At 37.9% G+C, this 22,134-nt stretch overlaps 1 protein-coding gene across 26 annotated transcripts in view; it reads left to right on the top strand.

Annotated features, from left to right (window-relative positions):
- MBNL1 (muscleblind like splicing regulator 1) overlaps positions 1 to 22,134 on the top strand; it is a 219,033-nt gene that overhangs the window by 170,540 nt on the left and 26,359 nt on the right. For 22 of the 26 annotated variants that reach the window (XM_017848845.1, XM_017848838.1, XM_017848829.1 and 19 more), the window contains 2 exons: positions 1,086 to 1,256; positions 18,441 to 18,641. In XM_017848845.1, the coding sequence (XP_017704334.1) occupies positions 1,188 to 1,256; positions 18,441 to 18,641 (270 nt within the window). In that variant the 5' untranslated portion in view covers positions 1,086 to 1,187. The remainder of the gene's footprint in view (positions 1 to 1,085; positions 1,257 to 18,440; positions 18,642 to 22,134) is intronic. The other 4 variants (XM_017848839.1, XM_017848836.1, XM_017848843.1 and 1 more) reach the window with 2 other exon arrangements.

Genomic DNA, 22,134 nt, shown 5'->3' with positions numbered 1-22,134 from the left:
CCCTCCCTCCCTCCCTCCCTCCTTCCTTCCTTCCTTCCTTCCTTCCTTCCTTCCTTCTTTCCTTCCTTCCTTCCTTCCCTCTTTTTTCTGTGTTTTTTTTTTTCTTGAGATGAGCTCTCACTATTTGTCCAGGCTGGTCTCAAACTTGTGGGCTCAGGGGATCTCTTGCCTCAGCCTCCCAAAGTGCTAAGATTACTACTAAACACATGTGATTTCTCTCCATTATTTCAGTCCAGGCTATGTTCATTGGTAGGATGGTCTGGGTGGTATATATTCAAGGAAGGTACTAGAATGAAGTGCTGAGGACAGAGTATAGAGGTAGTGCACCACCATTCCTGGCTTATAGCAACTTAGTTTCTCCATTTTTAAAAATTTTTTGGGGGGTAAATATATCCGTTTTTTATTGTTTCATAGATTTTGTGAAACGGAGAAGACTAGATTTATCTTTGAAAAGTTAAAGGCCACATTTTCACCAATATTTCATTATACTTACTAATCTCTATATAGAGTGGGAACACATGGGAGTTTTCTTCTTTTTAATTGTAAATTCCTAATGCATGGGCTGGTAAAGCCTAGTAGTAATTTTAATTTTATTTGTTATTAGATACTTGTAAAGGTGTTTTACTGAAGATACAATATGCCTTGAGTCCTCTAAGTTCTTTTCCTAAGATTTCAGTACAAGTGAAAATAAATTATAGAACTTTTGATTCTTAAATCATTAAATTTAACCAGGAAGATATTATGAAAGAAGACTGATATTCTTTATTTGATATTCTATGTTTTAGTATTACCCTGGCAGTTGGTAGATTTTTAAACTTGAATCTGGAAATATTATTGCTAATGTTATTAAAATAATTGAAACTCTTTAAGCTTTTAAACTTTTTCAAATGTCTCAACCTCTCATATTGATAATACATTCTGGTGAATTCATTACTTGTTCTAAATGTATGAGCAAATGATATGGACAGTGCATTGTGTGAAAAACCCATGATACATTCAAATGGGTGGTTTGCATTATATTTTTTGTCATAATTCGCTGATTTTATTCTTTTTTAAGCTGACATTTGCGGCTTTTGTTTTTATAGGGCCGTTGCTCCAGGGAGAACTGCAAATATCTTCATCCACCCCCACATTTAAAAACGCAGTTGGAGATAAATGGACGCAATAACTTGATTCAGCAGAAGAACATGGCCATGTTGGCCCAGCAAATGCAACTAGCCAATGCCATGATGCCTGGTGCCCCATTACAACCCGTGGTAAGCATGTTTTCAGTCTTCACTCATTAAGTTTGTAATTCAGAGTGCTCAGTTTTAGTACTAAAGTGATTATTGCACCAGATCAATTGAACACAGACAAGAATTTCAGTTGCTTTACCATTTTCTAGCAAAATTAAGTATCAGTCAAATGCTGGAACAATTTATACATTGTGTAGGTACTCATTTCTGGCCAGATGACATGGACATTTACATTATAACATTTGTTTTCCTCTAAATTTTTCTTCAAAATAAATCCCAAGACTGGCAGGTGTTAAAATGGTCTGTGTTACAGTGGTCATCTAACTCACCAATATAGTCAATATACATTTTCAGCCACCTTTAGAGGTAATAATGATATTTAAAATTGGTATGTATGGTCTTTAATTTTGAGAATAGTTCTCCCTTTCCTTCCTCCTTGAAAAGAATGTGTATAGTTCTTTTCTTGAAAAGGCACCTTTCTTATTCTTCTGTAATTTAAGTTGAAATTATTTCATAGCTACAAATGCTAGGAAAATTCTGACAGTAGTAAATCAATATCATAGACTTGGAAGTCTCATTAAAGGAGAATTAATCAGGGGAGGCTGAAACTCTGAGGTCTTAAAGAGCTAAAGTTGAAAAACTGGGTGGTCACAGATATTTAATGTTTGCTGAGCAGTATATATGGATGACTCTTGCTTTGAAACACACGTTTCTATTTAACTGTTTGGATTTCTGGAGTGTGTGTGTAATAAATGACTTTAATAATCTCTTCATATTTATTCATCAAAATGTAAAAGATTGTAAGAATTAGTGTTAGGTTGAAAAAGGTGCTTTCATGTTAATTGTGATATAGCAATTCTACATTTAAATTTAAATGCATGTTGAAATTTGCAATGATCAGAATATATCTGCTAGTAATTTATGTCACTAGCTTATATGCAGTATCATGGGAATGTGAAGACCCATGTTTTTCTGGTATGCTACCTGTAGCATGGTACTAATTTTTTTCCGAGTGCATTCTAAAACCTGAACTCAATGTAATTATTATTCTCTTTTAGAACTTAATGCAACAATTATTCCAAAAGAGTGGGGGATTGCATTTCAAGGTGGGAGGATCTCCACATTACATGGGCAGTGATAGCAATGATCAGTTCTTTACAGTTGAAGTGAGAGAATATAAGTAATTATGTGTCTGTTTTAACCTGATCTGTTTTTTCCCCCCATTATTGAGGGCTCAGTTAAAAATGAGGTAACTTATTTTTTGTGACATCTACTAATTTCACATGCCTGTATTGGGATAGCATGAAGAGTTCCACTTGGTTAAAAAAAAATAGTTATCACCATTCTCTGACAGCATGTATGACAAAAGTCTCATTTGCACTTGGCTCTCACATACAGTTTCAAAGATCTGATAAGTCTTTGGGGTGGCTACCACCTTAGTTGCTCTAAGGCCTATCCTTGATGTGAAGATACTTTGTTCTACTTAAACATTTAAAGCATGCTTACCACCAGGCTGTACCCTCTCTGTTGATGGGGAGCACCTTTGAGATCAGCAAGTGTGGTTCTCAGATGGAAGAGGAGAACACTGGCCACCACATTAACTGACCTAGTCCTTGTGTCTGACTCTGAAGGCCATTCTAGGGTGTCATATGTGCAGTCTTGGGAAAAACTGTAAACAATGTTTATGCTCTTTGAAATACTACTAACAAATATATTGTTTATGAAATCTCTAAATCACAGATTTCTGAAACTATCAGAATAATCATCATATTTTCTGATGGTTTTATTAGAAAATTCTCTGCTTAGAAAATTATTTTATTAGTTGTGAGCACATTCAGGCTTTATGTTAATTTTCCTCATATGACTAGATTTGAATGTGGAATTACCCTTCTGCTAAAGGTATCCTGAGATCATTGTCTAAAAATACACTTTATTCAGAGATGACTTTGTAATAAGTACAGAAATCATTTTAATTATTCAATTTTAAGGCATTTGGGACTTTAATGACTGTAGAGAAAACTTTAGTACAGGAAATTTGCCTTCAGAACCCCACCTGAGACTTTTTTATCCTTTTTATAGTCAGCCCTGTTTTGATGAGGGTAATGACATGGAGATTCAGAAATGAATGGAATGGTCATCATCAACTGCTTACTGGGAGTTTAATGTGGGCCTTACAAATAGGGATTTTAACAGGACTAGAAGAAGCCAGGTGACTAATGTGGAAAAGGGTTGCCGCTCAAAGAGAATAGCCACTACTACAGATGAGTGTTTGAAAACATGGCATTAACTTGGATCCAACCCAGGTAGTGGTCATATCAAAGAAGATAATACTATGAGCACTTCCATACCATCAGGAGTATTCAGAGTATCTGAGCAGTGACAAGACTTTTAGTCAAGTAGGTGCAGCATCTGACTTCTCTAGGGTCAGCCAGTTTAGCTCCCAAACCTTGGAGGAACAGGAAGGAGAGAGGGAGACAGCAAGGCCTAAGCATTACATTTAATATCTTCAGAGGACGACACTGGGCTAACTTGGGGAATGCAGGTATCTGTAGGAAGGTTTCCCATTTTCATAGGCTTTGTGAGCTTTTATTGAAATGTACCAAGCCAAGAATCAGAAACCGGACTTAAAATGTTTGAGACAAATACAATACGTTAGGGGCTTTTACAGTACTTGGCACTTTTTATATATTAAATCCTTACAAACCATCCTTTAAAGTAGTAATGTTACCCTAAATTTAGAGATAGACTGAGAAGTTCAGAAGGGTTAAGAAATTTGCTCAGGTTACACAGCTAGTGAGTAGCAAGGCCAGGATTTTAACCACCCTGTTCTGCTTTTTTGGCATTCATGATGTGGTAGCACTAATTGGAGACACAACATTAGCCAACTCAGCGTCCTTGGTTGATTCATTAAGATCTCTAACCTAGCTGGATGTGGTGGCTCACACCTGTAATCCCAGCAATTTGGGAGGCTGAGGCAGGAGGATCACTTGAGGCCAACAGTTCAAGACCAACCTGGGCAACATAGCAAGACCTCAACTCTACCAAAAAAAAAAAAAAAGAAGAAGAAGAAGAAGAAGAAATAGCTGGGAGTGGTGGTACATGCTACTCATGCTACTCACGAAGCTAAGGCAGGAGAATCACTTGAGCCCAGGAGGTTGAGGTTGAGGCTGCAGTGAGTTATGATTGCACCACTGCACTCCAGCATGGGTGGCAGAATAAGACCCTGTCTCTAATAAAAAAAAAAAAAAAAGAGAGAGAGATCTCTGACCATCTTCAACAAATAGTGAACAGTTTGAAATATATTATCTACAAGGTTTTAACAATCTTATAATGTAAACATAATCTCATTTCATAAGATGAGAAAATAAGTAGTAGAAAAGAATGATTTAATCTGTTTCCACACAGATTAATAAATCTAATATTATGAATTATAGAATAATTGATATTCTGCTGTCATTTCTAAACCACTAATAAAATGCAAAATGATCTTTTTTTAAAATCATATGTTCTTTGATGACAAATGGAAGGTCTATAATGTTTAATTATTGAAATTTTAAAAAATAAAACTTCTGGAATTATCTGAGCAAGGTGGCCAAATAGGAGCACCTCTGCTCTACAGCTCCCAGCAAGATCAATGCAGAAGGCGGGTGATTTCTAAATTTCCAACTGAGGTACCCAGTTCATCTCATTGAGACTGGTTAAACAGTTGGTGCAGCCCACAGAGGCTAAGCAGAAGCACGATAGGGTGTTGCCCCACCCGAGAAGTGCAAGGGGTCAGGGAATTCCCTTCCCTAGCCAAGGGAAGCCGTGAGGGACCCTGCTGTGAGGGATGGTGCTATCCAGCCCAGATACTACGCTTTTCCCACGGTCTTCACAAACCGCAGACTAGGAGATTCCCTCGGGTGCCTACACCACCAGGACCCTGGCTTTCAAACACAAAAGTGGGTGGCCATTTGGGCAGACACTGAGCTAGCTGCAGGAGTTTGTTTGTTTGTTTGTTTCATACCCTAGTGACTCCTGGAACGCCAGCGAGACAGAACTGTTCACTCCCCTGGAAAGAGGGCTGAAGTCAGGGAGCCAAGTGGTCTTGTTCAGCAGATCCCACCCCCATGGAGCCAAACAAGCTTAAGATCCTGCTGGCTTGAAATTCTCACTGCTAGCACAGCAGTGTGAAGTCGACCTGGGACTATCAAGCTTGGTAGGGGGAGGGACATCCACCATAATTGAGGCTTTAGTAGGTGGTTTCCCCTCACAGTGTAAACAAAGCCGCCAGGAAGTTTGAACAGGGTGTAGAAACCACCTCAGCACAGCAAAGCCACTGTAGCCAGACTGCCTCTCTAGATTCTTTCTCTCTGGGCAGGGCATCTCTGAAAGAAAGGCAGCAGCCCTAGTCATGGGCTTGTAAATAAAACTCCCATCTCTCTGGGACAGAGCACCTGGGGGAAGGGGCAGCTGTGGGCACAGCTTCAGCAGACTTAAACATTTCTGCCTGACAGCTCTGAAGAGGGCAGCAGATCTCCTAGCACAGTGCTTGAACTCTGCTAAGGGACAGACTGCCTCCTCAAGTGGGTCCCTGATCCCTGTGCCTCCTGACTGGGAGACACCTCCCAGCAGGGGTCAAAAGACACTTCGTATAGGAGAGCTCCAGCTGGCATCTGGTGGGTGCCCCTCTGGGATGAAGCTTCCAGAGGAAGGAACAGGCAGCAGTCTTTGCTGTTCTGCAACCTCTGCTAGTGCTACTCAGGCAAACAGGGTCTGGAGTGGACCTCCAGCAAACTCCAGTAGACCTGCAGCAGAGGGTACTAACTGTTAGAAGGAAAACTAACAAATGGAAAGCAATAGCATCAACATCAACAAAAAGGACGCCCACACAAAAAACCCATCCGAAGGTCGCCAACATCAAAGACCAAAGGTAGGTAAATCCACGAAGATGAGGAAAATCCAGCTCAAAAAGGCTGAAAATTCCAAAAAACAGTTTGCCTCTTCTCCTCCAAAGGATCACAACTCCTTGCCAGCAAGGGAACAAAACTGGACGGAAAATGAGTTTGATGAATTGACAGAAGTAGGCTTCAGAAGGTGTGTAATAACAAACTCCCCTGAGTTAAAGAGGCATGTTTTAACCCAATGCAAGGAAGTTAAGAACCTTGATAAAAGATTACAGGAACTGCTAACTAGAATAACCACTTTAGAGAAGAGCATAAATGAGCTGATAGAGGTGAAAAACATAGCATGAGAACTTCGTGAAGCATACACAAGTATCAGTAGCTGAATCAATCAAGTGGAAGAAAGGATATCAGAGACTGAAGATCAACTTAATGAAATAAAGTGTGGAGACAAGATTAGAGAAAAAAGAATGCAAAGGAATGAACAAAGCCTCCAAGAAATATGGGACTGTGTGAAAAGACCAAACCTACGTTTGATTGGTGTACCTGAAAGTGATGGAGAGAATGGAACCAAGTTGGAAAACACACTTCAGGGTACTATCCAGGAGAACTTCCCCAACCTAGCAAGACAGGCTGTTTGGGCAGACACTGAGCTAGCTGTAGGAGATTTTTTTCATACCCTAGTGGTGCCCAGAATGCCAACAAGACAGAACCATTCACTCCCCTGGAAAGGTGGCTGAAGCCAGGGTGTCAAGTGGTCTTGCTCAGTGGATCCTACTCCCATGGAGCCCAACAAGCTAAGATCCACTGGCTTCAGATTATCGCTGCCAGCACAGCAGTCTGAAGCCAACTTGGGACTACAGAGCTTGGTGGGGGGAGGGTGTTTGCCACTACTGAGGCTTGAGTACGTGGTTTTCCACTAACAGTGTAAACAAAGCCACTGAGAAGTTCGAACTGGGTGCAGAAAATTCACATTCCAGAAATACAGAGAACAACACAAATATACTCCTCGAGAAGAGCAACCCCAAGACGTATAATCGTCAGATTCACCAAGGTTTAAATGAAGAAAAAAATGTTAAAGGCAGCCAGAGAGAAAGGTCAGGTTACCCACAGAGGGAAGCCCATCAGACTAACAGCAGATTTCTCTTCAGAAATCCTACAAGCCAGAAGAGAGTGGGGGCCAATATTCAACATTCTTAAAGAAAAGAATTTTCAACCCAGAATTTCATACCCAGCCAAACTAAGCTTCATAAGTGAGGGAGAAATAAAATCCTTTACAGACAAGTAAATGCTGAGGGATTTTGTCACCACCAGGCTTGCCTTACAAGAGGTCCTGAAGGAAGCACTGGATATGGAAAGGTAAAACCAGTACCAACCACTAAAAAAAATACCAAAATGTAAACACTATTGACGTATGAAGAAACTGCATCAACTAATGGGCAAAATAACCAGCTAGCATCATAATGACAGGATCAAATTCACACATGACAATATTAACCTTAAATGTAAACAGGCTAAATGCCTCAATTAAAAGACACAGACTGGCAAACTGGATGAAGAGTCAAGACCCATCAGTGTGCTGTATTCAGGAGACCCACCTTACATACAGATACACAAAGTCTCACAACAAAGCATGGAGGAATATTTACTAAGCAAATGGAAAGCAAAAAAAAAAAAAAAAAAAGCAGGGGTTGCAATCCTAGTCTCTGATAACACAGACTTTAAACCAACCAAGATAAAAAAAGACGAAAGAAGATTAGTACATACTAGTAAAGGGATCAATGCAACAAGAAGCGCTAACTATCCTAAACATATATATGCACCCAGTACAGAAGCACCCAATTCATAAAGCAAGTTCTTACAGACCTACAAAGAGACAGACTCCCACACAATACTAATGGGAGACTAACACCCCACTGTCAATATTAGACAGATCATTGAGGCAGAAAATTAACAAGAATATTCAGGAATTGAATTCAGCTCTAGACCAAGCAGACTTAGTAGACATCACAGGACTCTTTACCCCAAATCAACAGAGTATACATTCTTCTTAGCACCACAAAGCACTTACTCTAAAGTTGACCACATAATTGGAAGTAAAACACTCCTCAAAAGGTGCAAAAGAACAGAAATCATAAACAGTCTCTCAGACCACAGTGCAATCAAATTAGAACTCAGGATTAAGAAACCCACTCAAAACCATACAACCACATGGAAACTGAACAACCTGCTCCTGAATGACTACTGGGTAAATAATGAAATTAAGGCAGAAATAAATCAGTTCTTTGAAACCAGTGAGAACAAAGACGCAATGTACCAGAATCTCTGGGACGCAGCTAAAGCGGTGTTTACAGGGAAATTTGTAGCACTAAATGCCCACATGAGAAAGCAGGAAAGATATAAAATCAACACCCTAACATCACAATTAAAAGAACGAGAGAAGCAAGGGCAAACAAATTCAAAAGCTAGCAGAAGGCAAGAAATAACTAAGATCAGAGCAGGGCTGAAGAATAGAGACACAAAAAACCCTTCAAAAAATCAGTGAATCCAGGAGCTGGTTTTTTGAAAAGATTCACAAAATAGACGGACCACTAGCCAGACTAATAAAGAAGAAAAGAGAAGAATCAAATAGACACACTATAAGTGACAAAGGGGATGTCACCACTGATCCCACAGAAATAAAAACTTGTCATCCGAGAATACTATAAATACGTCTATGCAAATAAACTAGAAAATCTAGAAGAAATAGATAAATTCCTGGGCACATACAACCTGCCAAGACTAAACTAGGAAGAAGTCAAATCCCTGAATAGACCAATAACAAGTGCTGAAATTGAGGCAGTAATTAATAGCCTATCAGCCAAAAAAGCCCAGGACCAGACGGATTCACAGCCGAATTCTACCAGAGGTATGAAGAGGAGCTGGTACCATTCCTTCTGAAACTATTCCAAACAATAGAAAAAGAGGGACTCCTCCATCACCCATTTCACGAGGCCAGCATCATCCTGATGTCAAAAGCTGGCAGAGACACAAAAAAAGAAAATTTCAGGCCAATATCCCTGATGAACATTGATGGGAAAATCCTCAATAAAATACCAGCAGACTGAATCTAGAGCACATTAAAAAGCTTATCCACCATGATCAAGTCTGTTTCATCCCTGGGATGCAAGGCTGGTTCAACATACACAAATCAATAAACATAATCCATCACATAAACAGAACCAATGACAAAAACCGCATGTTTATCTCAATAGATGCAGAAAGGTCTTTAATAAAATTCAACATCCCTTCATGCTAAAAATAATAAACTAGGTATTGATGGAATGTATCTCAAAATAATAAGAGCTATTTATGACAAACCCATAGCCAATATCATACTGAATGGGCAAAAGGTGGAAGCATTCCCTTTGAAAACTGGCACAAGATAAGGATGCCCTCTGTCACCACTCCTATTTAACATAGTATTGGAAGTTCTGACTGGGGCAATGAGGCAAGAGAAAGAAAGGGTATTCAGGTAAGAAGAGAAGAAGTCAAATTGTCTCTGTTTGCAGATGACATGATTGTATATTTACAAAATCCCATCGTCTCAGCCCCAAGACTCCTTAAGCTGATATGCAATTTCAGCAAAGTCTCAGTATACAAAATTAATGTGCAAAAATCACAGGCATTCCTATACACCAATAATAGACAAACAGAGAGCCAAATCATGAGTGAACTCCCATTCACAATTGCTACAAAGAGAATAAAATACCTAGGAATATAATTTACAAGGGATATGAAGGACCTCTTCAGGGAGAACAACAAACCACTGCTCAAGGAACTAAGAGAGGACACAAGCAAATGGAAAAACATTCCATGCACATGGATAGAAAGAATCAATATCACGAAAATGGACATACTGTCCAAAATAATTTATAGATTCAGTGGTATTCCCATCAAGCTACCACTGACTTTCTTCACAGAGTTAGAAAAAAAAAAAAAAAAAAAAAAAAAAACTACTTTAAATTTCATATAGAACCAAAAAAGAGCCTGTATAGCCAAGACAATCCTAAGCAAAAAGAACAAAGCTGGAGGTATCACACTACCTGACTTCAAACTATACTACAAGGCTACAGTAACCAAAACAGCATAGTACTGGTACCAAAACAGATATATAGACCATTGGAACAGAACTGAGGCCTCAGAAATCACACCACACATCTACCACCATCTGATCTTCGACAAACCTGACAAAAACAAGCAATGGGGAAAGGATTCTATATTTAATACATGGTGTTGGGAAAACTGGCCAGCCATATACAGAAAGCTGAAACTGGACCCCTTCCTTGCACCTTATACCAAAATTAACTCAAGATGAATTAAAGACTTAAACGTAAGACCCCAGACCACATAACAAGAAGAAGACCAAGGCAATAGCATTCAGGACATAGGCTTGGGCAAAGACTTCATGACTGAAACACCAAAAGCAACGGCAGCAAAAGCCAAAATTGACAAATGGGATCTAATTAAACTAAAGAGCTTCTGCACAGCAAAGGAAACTATCATCAGAGTGAACAAGCAACCTACAGAATGGGAGAAAATTTTTGCAATCTATCCATCTGACCAAGGGCTAATATCCAGAATCTACAAAGAGGTTAAACAAATTTACAAGAAAAGAAAAAATCAGCAACAAGTAGGCAAAAGACATGAACAGACACTTCTCAAAAGAAGACGTTTATGTGGCCAACAAATGTATGAAAAAGCTCATCATCACTGGTCATTAGAGAAATGCAAATCAGGGTCCGGGCCTGGTGACTCATGCCTGTAATCCCAGCACTTTGGGAGGCCGAGGTGACCGAAATCGAGACTATCCCAGCTAACACAGTGAAACCCTGTCTCTACTAAAATTACAAAAAATTATCGAGGTGTGGTGGCACACACCTGTAGTCCCAGCTATTCAGGAGGCTGAGGCAAGAGAATTGCTTGAACCTGGGAGGCGGAGGTTGCAGTGACGCGAGATCACACCACTGCACTCCAACCTGGGTAACAGAGAGGCTCCATCTGAAAAAGAAAAAAAAAAAGAAATGCAAATCAAAACCACAATGAGATAGCATCTCACGCCAGTTAGAATGGCGATCATTAAAAAGTCAGGGAACAACAGATACTGATGAGGATGTGGAGAAATAGGAATGCTTTTACACTGTTGGTGGGTGTGTAAATTAGTTCAACCATTGTGGAAGACAGTGTGGTGATTCCTCAAGGATCTAGAACTAGAAATACCATTTGACCCGGAATATACTCAAAGGATTATAAATCATGCTGCTATAAAGACACATACACATGTATGTTTATTGCAGCACAATTCACAACAGCAAAGACTTTGAACAAACCCAAATGCCCATCAGTGATAGACTGGATAAAGAAAATGTGGCACATATACACCATGGAATACTGTGCAGCCATAAGAAAGAATGAGTTCATGTCCTTTGCAGGGACATGGATGAAGCTGGAAACCATCATTCTCAGCAAACTAACGCAGGAACAGAAAACCAACACCACATGTTCTCACTCATAGGTGGGAGTTGAACAATGAACATATGGGCACAGGGAGGGGAATATCACACACTGGGGCCTGTTGGTGGTTGGGGGGGGCAAGGTGGGGGATAGCATTAGGAGAAATACCTAATGTAGATGACTGGTTGATAAGTGCAGCAAACCACCATGTCACATGTATACCCATGTAACCTGCACGTTCTGCATATGTATCCCAGAACTTTAATAAAAATCAAAAATAATCAAAAAAATAAAACTTCTGGAATCTTCTTCTGAATTATTTTTTTTTTTACTTTGTCACATACTGTCTGGTGCAGATTTTATGCAATGAAAATCCCTACATAATTTAACCAAAATAGGCTGTATATCGTGGCTTACAACCTGGAGGCCGCTGATAGATTTCTTTAGTTCATCTCAGCCAACTGTCCTTCAGAAATTCTGTTGTTTCCAGGCTCTCTTCATTGTCCTCAAAGAGCTCTACATAAGCAGTGGTTATAAAGAGCTTTGCATGATCTCTGGAATTTCTCTAGTAGTGGCCTTTACCTGTGATCCCAAAGGTAGCCTTGGCTATCCATAATTTCTGATGCAGCTATTCTTCGGGTACACAAATTCAGTGTCTCAAGGTAAATAATTTGTGTAGAAATCCTGTGCACTTCATGAATTTTGAAATAGCCTAGGAGTAGAGAAATTCAATTTCTGGTTTTAGCTAATGTCTTGAGAGCTTCTTTGCTGCTTCTGTCACCTAGATAGACTTTGCTGTCATGTCATGTTCCAAGCATTTGTTGCCAGTTGGAGGCAGAATGCTTTGAAGACATCATTTGTCACGCTTCCAGGAACACCTAGAATTCTTAAATAGTTCTTTGATTCTTTACTTTCCATTTTATCCAGGTAATGGTTGAGATAAGGCCACTTTATCCCAAAGTGTTTGTGGTAAAATGTTTCCATGTCAGTTTCTCTGAGTAGGCTTTCATCCGTCCTGCTGTTCTTACTGCCTGTTTCCATTAAGGAGCCTGTGAATCCTCAAGCAGCCTGAGAGAATGGGCCCAGGATTTTAGGAACTAGGCCGTGCCTGGTTGATACCTTTCTGCTAGGAGGGCCAGAGTGTTCTTTATTTAAATGTTTGTTATTTTGGTAAAACTGGATTGAAGGATGAAGTGAAACTAAGAATGAAGGAGATACTCATTGATTTATCCAGTCACAAATCAGTCTAGGAGCAAAGTTATAACAGTATCTCTTATTTTATTCCAGTCATTTGCTATCTTTTTTTTTTTTTCCCGCTTTTTTTTTTTTTTTTTTTTTTTTTTTTTTTTTTTTTTTTAAGAAAGAGGGTCTCGCTTTGTCACCCAGGCTAGAATGCAGTGGTGCAGTCATAGCATACTGTAAGCTCGTACTCCTGGGCTCAAGTGATTCTCCTGCCTCAGCCTCACAAAGTGCTGGGATCATAGGCCAGACCCACTGTGCCTGGCCCTGCTTTTTTAGAAAAAAAGAACTTTATAACATGAATTTGTTGATACCTCCTGTTAGCTTTTGGCACTGTTTATATTCAAAATAGCTCACTGAGACTAGTTACAGGGTTATGTCTACCCAGAAACATGCTTTTATATACCTTGATTTTGTGTGTTTTTTTAAAAAAAGCACTTTATATTTTATTGCTTTATATACATACATATAATCTAGAAAAATATGACAAAGTTTGTGTTCTGTGAATTTCAGTGTATACTGATTACATATTTCTGTTACATATACTCCCTCCTTTTTTTTTTTTTATTATTCTCAAACATTGCAAAACAAACAATGTTCACATGGTGTTTTAAGATAAATGTCAGCCCCTGTGATATTTGCAACATTACAACATGGTAACTACATTACTGAAACTTAGAAAGCTTAATATAAAAAATTGCAAAACAAAAAGAATAAACTTTGGACAGGTATATTACAGATAGTAATCATTAAATTTTGAGGTAAAGAAAGAAAATAACAATCACTTTTATTTCACATTCAAGTATATATTCTAAAGAATATTTAATGTGTTTGCTTGTTTCCATGACAGAGAAAAGCAGTTAGCAAATTCATTAGTATATATGTTAAGTAAATGTTTGTAGAGGATCTGTATAGATGCTAAACGCAGCACATACATAACATGAACAAGACATAAGGCAAAAGTCTGCCCTCTAGGAGCCTCCAGTATTGTCAGACTAGAGGAGATATTCAGATAAACCCATGCAGTGGTATATGCTGCATTCAAGTAATTAGGAGTTCATGGGAACAGAGGGTAAGAAAAACCCCTTCATAGTTTGAGATGTGGATGGATCAAGAACAACTTACCCGAAGAGTCTTAATTCTTGAAGCACAATTAGGGATTAAACAGATTGGCTAGCTATGGGTAGCATTCAGTGTGGAGGATAAACCATGTTTAAAAGAAAAGAGCCATAAGGGAACATGTATCCTTAGAGACCTTACTTACAATCAGAAAAGTGTACCTGTATCTGTAGAAAACGACATAGTGTGTGGAACTAGAATCACCTAGGAGCTCTAAAAAAAATCCTGCCACTTACCAGAGATTCTGACGAGTGAGGAGTGGCCAGGGCATTCACGGTTTAAAAGTCCTCCGGGTGATTTTAATGGACACCTGGTTCATTGTGTGAAAACCACTTTGTCAGAACCACTTGGAATCAGACACACCTGTGGTCACATCCTAGGCCTTCGATTCACTCATTTGTGTCTATAGACACATAATCTATAGACCGTAGGGAACTAAACAGATCTCTTCTGATCTCTACCCCTCAAAAAACACAACAACAAAAAAAATTTACCAAGGGAATTTATACTCTACTGTTGTAAGGATTAAATACAATAAATAGCACAGATAAAGCACTCAGCATGACACTGACACACAATAAATAGGGAGTTACTACTAATAATCATGTTTGCATAGCTAACTAGGGTCACAATATGACATTAACACTTTGATTTATAATGAAGCCTGATTACCTTAATGGAATCAATGTCTGATTTAAAACAAACAAGTGATTAAGCAGCACCAGAATTAGTAAGTTCGTACTTTGTTTTTCTCTGGTGAGGGTGTTGGTTGGCAAAAGGCAATTATAAACCAAACTTTCTTATGTCTTCCAGTAACAGAGATACCTACAAATCATTATCACAAGAATATACTCAGTATCAAATATACCAATTACATAGTTATATGTTATCCTTCAGAGAGAGAACAGGATGCCACTTGATAACAACATTGCATTAATATCTGTCTTTGAGATTTCTGCTGAACCTCCTGCAGTAGTGCAGGTCAAGTGCTTTCCTAATCTGATTAGGGCACTCTGATGGGGCTAGCAGTGACCTATCTTCAACATGGCACTCTTTGAGAAAACAGTATGACTAAAGTGATGTAACAAATTCACAAAAATTTAAAATAAATGAAGGAATGTTGCGTGTGTGTGTGTGTGTGTGTGTGTGTGTGTGTGTGTGTGTGCCTGTCTGTCTGTCTGTCTTTTGGAATCAAGTTTCATAGTATAAAGCTAGTTATTGATTGTCTGCCTATTCAGCAAATAGCTCTGCTTATCGAAAGAGGGAACAATTTGAGATAATGCTTGCTGAATAGTTGAGGTTTCACATTTTAAAAAACTCCTACAGACTTGACTTGGGGACAGTGCCCTAAAATTGTTCAGATTTGAATTTGCTCTGCTGAATTAAAGCAAAAGATCAATTCTCTTGCTGACTCTATAGAAACAACTCAGGAAAGATTATTGCCAGTTATTAAAGCAGTATTTTTACATAACAAAAGTGTTATTCTGCCTGTAATGTGCAACAGCTGCATTATATGCATTTTTAGATTTCCAGTGTATTTTATTTGATGAGATTTAAGAGAGCTGAGTTTTATTAGCCTCTGGTCTCATTTTATTAAAATAAAATGCTTTTCTTCCGAAAACATTTTAAATTTGTCCTTTGCTTTTAAATAATTATAGTAGATTATGTACAGTAACATAAACATCTCAGTAACTTTCTGAAGTATACATTAAAAATGCACTATCTGGAAATACATGTTTATTCATAGTAAAAAAATGCAAAGAGGAATGATAGTGAATAGCTTCTGTTGTCCGTTTGCTGAACTAGTCTGTTAGTCCCCTGACATAGACTCTTTTAGTCTTCTATGCTAAATTTCTTATAATTCTTAAATGACTAATATAGAAATTAAGGTGCTTGTCTGGCTGGATTTTCATATGCAATCTGACAATGTGTAACAAAGTACAAGTTTAACCTGAATATCCTTGAATAGAAATCCAAGTTCAACATATATTCACTATACAATCAATCCTTGTCCTGCTGCCACCTGGACAGAGAGTGAACAGTGGCGCAGCATTAAGTCAGCTGTGGCTCCGGGAAGTGTTGGTGGACAGAGACTGCCCTGGGCCCTAGTTTTTGACAGCTTGTTGATTGTTAAGATCTAGAATGCACAGATAGTTCTTGTTGTCTGCAGGTTGCTGCTTTGTGCTGGGAGGGGTTGGTGATTAGAGGTGCTACTTGAGACCACTTCATCAGGCAAGAGCCATCGACCTGGCAGAGCAGCTAAACATGGCATTCAAACCAACGTGTTCAGAAGCATAATTATTTTAAGTTGAAATGGTATAATCTATATTGTATTGTTTTTTCTCAATGAATCACATTAGGTATTGCATATTCTGGTTTTCATATTTTGTTAGTAAAATGTATAGCTAAATGCAAAGAGTTTGCTTCCCAAGCAATTTTTGAGGTCAACAGAAGAGTTCCCTAAGAAAGACCTTCTTAACGTTGACAGCATTGACTTTTGGGGCTGGATAATTCTTTATTGCGAGGGGCTATCTTATATGTTGTAGAATACTTAGCAGCATCCCTGGCTTCCATCCGTTGGATGCAATAGTTCCCCTCCAGCTGTGACAACCAAAAATGTCTTTAGACATTGCCAGGTGTCTCCTGAGAGGCAAAACAACTCAGTTGAAAACCACTGCCCTAAGAAAAAGGGAACACTTGAAATTCATTTTATTTTCTAAATATAGAATCAGTCAGGGCCAGAGTGAATAAAGGATATATTTTACTTTTTAACGTATTTCTTTTGTACTATAAGAATTACATTTGTAATGTATACCTTATATTGCAAAAAGTTTTGCTACAAAGCTCTCTTGAATGCTACATATATTCAGGGATCATGTAACTTCTTATTCCTATCAGATGGCAGAATTAGTTATTAATACATTATAATGTCTCTTTTATTCTAAAAAATGTTCTGTAATTCTGTTCATTACTGCTGAGTAAAGAAAATAAATTGTTAAATATTACCTTAAAGAGGCTGGGCTCGGTGGCTCATGCCTGTAATCCCAGCACTTTGGGAGGCCGAGGTGGGCGGATCATGAGGTCAGGAGATTGAGACCATCCTGGCTAACATGGTGAAACCCCATCTCTACTAAAAATACAAAAAAATAGCCAGGTGTGGTGGTGGGCACCTGTAGTCCCAGCTACTAGGGAGGCTGAAACAGGAGAATGGCATGAACCCGGGAGGCGGAGCTTGCAGTGAGCCGAGATTACACCACTGCACTCTAGCTGGGGCGACAGAGCACGGCTCCGTCTCAAAAAAAAAAAAAAAAAAAAAAAAAATTAAAGAACAGCATCCATTTTGCCTACAAGCTTTTGTGTTTCAGAAACAAGCATTGTTACACGAAGCATTAAACTTCAAGAACTAGAATTGAGTGTCTGTTAGGAAGTTAAAAATGTACTATCGATAAGGTATGAAATTGTTGTGTTCTGTTATACTTTAAACACTAGAAAAACAAATTGTTAGATTTCAGGTAAATTAATGCTATTCAAGAACAAGTATATTTTATGATATGCAAGTTTTCACATCAACAAATAGAAACAATCCTTGTGTATCCATGAAAGCATTTCTGGAAGAAATTCTGTCTTGTAGCAGTTTATTCAGTTCTGCCATATGTATTTCCTTGACTAATCATGTAGCATTTCCTTAGTAGCAGTTCTACTTCAGACTTCACATTTTAGACTTGTTTTCCCTCAGTAAGGTATGATAGACTAGTGGAACATTTATAATTTCCCCCAGAAAAATCACCATCAAGTAAGTATACCAAACACTTTATCTTATGTGCTCAGAAGACAAGGTGTCATCATCACCTTTCCCATACCCATGAGATTTATTTACAGCTTACATTGACTGTGAAACTCTTTTATCCCCTGGGAGTTCTACTTTATTTATTCCGGATCATAGGACACTTGCAACCTATTAAGAGTTGTAAACAGGTCTTTCAAGTACATCTGACATAGCAATTACAAAATGTATTTCTTAGACAAATACCTAGAATTAAGTCAGGGCAAAGATGAAGATTAGGTGACCACAAGGAGTTTCTGCCTAGTTTATCTATTTTTCAAAAAAAAAATTGCAAGTATTGTAGACCCTTAGGTTCAAAATTCCAGTGAATAATTTAATGGATATTTTACCTGTTATAATTTTAGAAAAACATTGATTTGATGAATGCTTATTTAATAAAACAGCCTTACCCCTAAATGATAGTAAAATGAACGCACAGGATTAAGGAGGGAAAGAAGGCACAGGAAAGGCCCGAGGAATGGAGGTAGATGGATGGAGGGAGCAGAATGGTAAATGAACAACAGGATTAAAGGGAAGAAGGGAAGGAAGGAAGAATGGATAGATGGATGGAGGACAAATGTATAATTAAGAATATCAACTTTGAGCTGAGACCTGCTTGTTACATTTTGCTTTTATTTTATTTTTCAGCCAATGTTTTCAGTTGCACCAAGCTTAGCCACCAATGCATCAGCAGCCTTTAATCCCTATCTGGGACCTGTTTCTCCAAGCCTGGTCCCAGCAGAGATCTTGCCGACTGCACCAATGTTGGTTACAGGGAATCCGGGTGTCCCTGTACCTGCAGCTGCTGCAGCTGCTGCACAGAAATTAATGCGAACAGACAGACTTGAGGTAGGAATGACTAGTTGGTGTCTTTATGTACTACATTCTAATTCTCCAAGTGCATTTTTTTGTTTGTTTGTGTGTTTCCATGGCCAAAAAGTTGTAAAAATTTTAAAACAGAGATTTTGGCTTAGGGTTTGGAACATTTTACTAGAGTATAGATATGCTGTATTTGATTAATGTAATGTTTATAAAGGCTACAACATTCATATTTAGAATAGTGGATAAGAGGTTGGACCCTAAAGTCAGATTGCCTGGTTGTATCACTGTACCTCAATTTCCTCATCTTTAAAACGGCACTTACCTCAAAGAGTTAGGGGGATATCTGGCACATAGCAAATGCCTCCTGAATGTTTGTTGTTATTGTTGCAACTATCAAGAATAACAAATGTTATCAATCCCCTAAAAATTGTTCTCATAAAGATTAACAAATATTAGTGTCTGTAAAACATTTTACAATTTATTATTGCAGGTTTCCTCATAAGCTGTACAATATTTTGGTTGAAGTAGAAAGGAAACTTTGTTTATGAAGTGTGCTCTCATAAAAGTTTTTTGCATAATCCTCTTAAGTTCTAGAGTAAAGGATGATCAGATGTGTGGGCTCTGCTGTTGGTATATGAAAAAGATATTAAAGTTATAAATCTTACTTCAGAGTGGTTGTTCAGAATTTCAACATGACTGTGAATTAATGAATTTGGTAAATTACAGATGTAGAGAAAAAGTGACAGCATCAAATGTACATTGAAGGTACAAACCTGTCATTGAACCCACCTAAAGAACAAAATGACCTTTTCCTCTTTTCCCTGGTGAGGATGAGGCGATATATTTTTTTAACTTACATTTTAGGTTTGGGGTACATGTGCAGGTTTTTATATAGGTAAACTTTATATCATTGGGGTTTAGTGTAGAGATTATTTCATCACCCAGGTAATAAGCACAATACCCAATAGGTATTTTTTGCTGATCCTCTCCCCCCTCCCACCATCCACCCTCCAATAGGCCCTAACATCTGCTGTTTCCCTCTTTGTGTCCATGAGGTCTCATCATTTAGCCCCCACTTACAAGTGAGAACATGTGGTATGTGGTTTCCTATTTCTGTATTAGTTTGCTTCAGATAATGGCCTCCAGCTCAATCTATGTTGTTGCAAAGGACATGATCTCATCCTTTTTTATGTCTGCATAGTATTCCATGGTATATATATAGCACATTTTCTTTATCCAGGCTACCATTGATGGGCACTTAGGTTGATTCCATGTTTTTACTATTGTGAATAGTGCTGCATACACATGTGTGTCTTTATGGTAGAACGATTTATATTCCTTGGGTAAAAACCCAGTCATGGGATTACTGGGTCAAATGATTTCTGTTTTTAGGTCTTTGAGGAATTGCCACACTGTTTTCCACAATGGTTGAATTAATTTGCACTCCCACCAGCAGTGTATAATTGTTTCTTTTTCTTTGCAACCTTGCCAACATTCATTATTTTTTGAGTTTTTAATAATAGACATTTTAACTGGCGTGAGATGGTATCTGGTGGTTTTGATTTGCATTTCTCTAATATTAGTGATAATGGACATTTTTCATATACTTGTTGGTCACTTGTATATCTTTCTTTGAAAAGCATCTGTTTATGTCCTTCACCCACTTTGTAATAGGGTTGTTTTTTGCTCGTAAATTTAAGTTCCTTACAGATTCTAGATATTAGACCTTTGTGGAATACATAGTTTGTAAATATTTTCTCCCATTCTGTAGGCTGTTTATTCCATTGATAGTTTCTTTTGCTGTGTAGAAGCTCTTTAGTTTAATTAGATACCATTTTTCCATTTTTGTTTTTGTTGCGATTGCTTTTGGCATGTTTGTCATGAAATCTTTGCCAGGTCCTGTGTCAAGAATGGTATTTCCTATGTTATCTTTCAGGGTTTTTATAGTTTGGGGTTTTACACTTAAGCCTTTAATCCATCTTGAGTTGATTTTTGTATATGGTGTAAAGAAGAGGTTCAGTTTCAATCTTCTATGTATGGCTAGCCAGTTATCCTGGCACCATTTATTGAACAGGGAGTCCTTTCCTCATTGCTTATTATTGTCAACTTTGTTGGAGATCAAATAGTTGTAGGTGTGCTGCGTTATTTCTTGGCTCTCTATTCTGTTCCATTGGTCTGTGTGTCTTTTTTTGTACCAGTACCTTGTTGTTTTGTTTACTGTAGCCTTGTACTATAGTTTGAAGTCAGGTAATGTGATGCCTCCAGCTTTGTTATTTTTGCTGAAGATTGTATTGGCTATTGACTGTTCAAGCTCTTTTTTTATTCCATATGAATTTTTAAGTAGTTTTTTTTTTTTTTTTTTTTTTTTCCTAATTCTGTGAAGAATGTTGTCATTGGTAGTTTGACAGGAATAACACGGAATGTATAACTTGCATTGAGCATTATGGCCATTTTAATGTTACGGATTCTTCTTATCCATGAGCATGGAAAGTTTTTCAATTTGTTATGTGTCATACATGATTTCTTTGAGGGATGTTTTGTCATTCTCATTTTAGAGAGCTTTCACCTCCCTGCTTAACTGTTATTCCTAAGTATTTTATTCTTTTTGTGGCAATTGTGAATGGGAATGCACTCCTGATTTGGCTCTCTGCTTGGATGTTGTTGGTTTATGGGAATGCTATTCATTTTTATACATTGATTTTGTATCCTACAGCTTTGCTGAAGTTGTTTATCAGATCAAGGAGCTTTTGGGCAGAGACAGAGGGGTTTTCTAGATAAAGAAACAACTTGTCTGCCAACAGGGATAATTTGACTTCCTCTCTTCCTATTTGGATGCCTTTTATTTCCTCCTCCTGAGGATGAGGCAATACTTAGTGCTAATAAATTTTACTGAGAAAGTGGCAAAATGAGGCTGTTGTATGAACATAATTGACTCAAATAATTTGTCAGTTTAGCAGGAATTTAGTTAATAAGCTGATTTATTATTTATTAACTTTTGTTGCATACATTACAAAGGCTCTGAGATTTTAGCGTATTGACAGTCATATACCAGACACATGCATCAGAGGTTTAATGCTCAAAACAATCTTATCAGGAAGACACTGTTATTTATTCTATTTTACAGGGAAATGATTTTAGGGGAAGAGATGTGAAGCAACTTGTTCTTGCTAGGGAGATACACCTGATACACCTGGATTTTTGAGTGATTTGTCATTACACAACTGTACTTGCTTATTAATTAACTAATGCTGTTTGCAGATGGATTAAGAGGAAACTTAAATTTTTTTTAAATATCTGAAATTATTGGATGCTCAGCATGTGAAGCAGTTTTATTCCCCCAACCTTTCTAAAGCAAACCCTGAGTTCTTAATGCATAATTGTTGATTGATTAGTGGTAACCAAATAAGCAATCTGAGATGAACTTTAATGAATTAATTATTAATAGATGATATTCAAAAAAATGGTTATAGCTCTACTAAACCAATCCTCCTACATTCACAATTTTGGGTAGCTTGTTACT

Source organism: Rhinopithecus bieti, unplaced genomic scaffold, assembly GCF_001698545.2.
Source record: "Rhinopithecus bieti isolate Rb0 unplaced genomic scaffold, ASM169854v2 scaffold_29393, whole genome shotgun sequence".
NCBI lineage: Eukaryota > Metazoa > Chordata > Mammalia > Primates > Cercopithecidae > Rhinopithecus > Rhinopithecus bieti.
The sequence above is the reverse complement of the archived record's forward strand: the minus strand, read 5'-3'. Positions and strand labels throughout refer to the sequence as shown.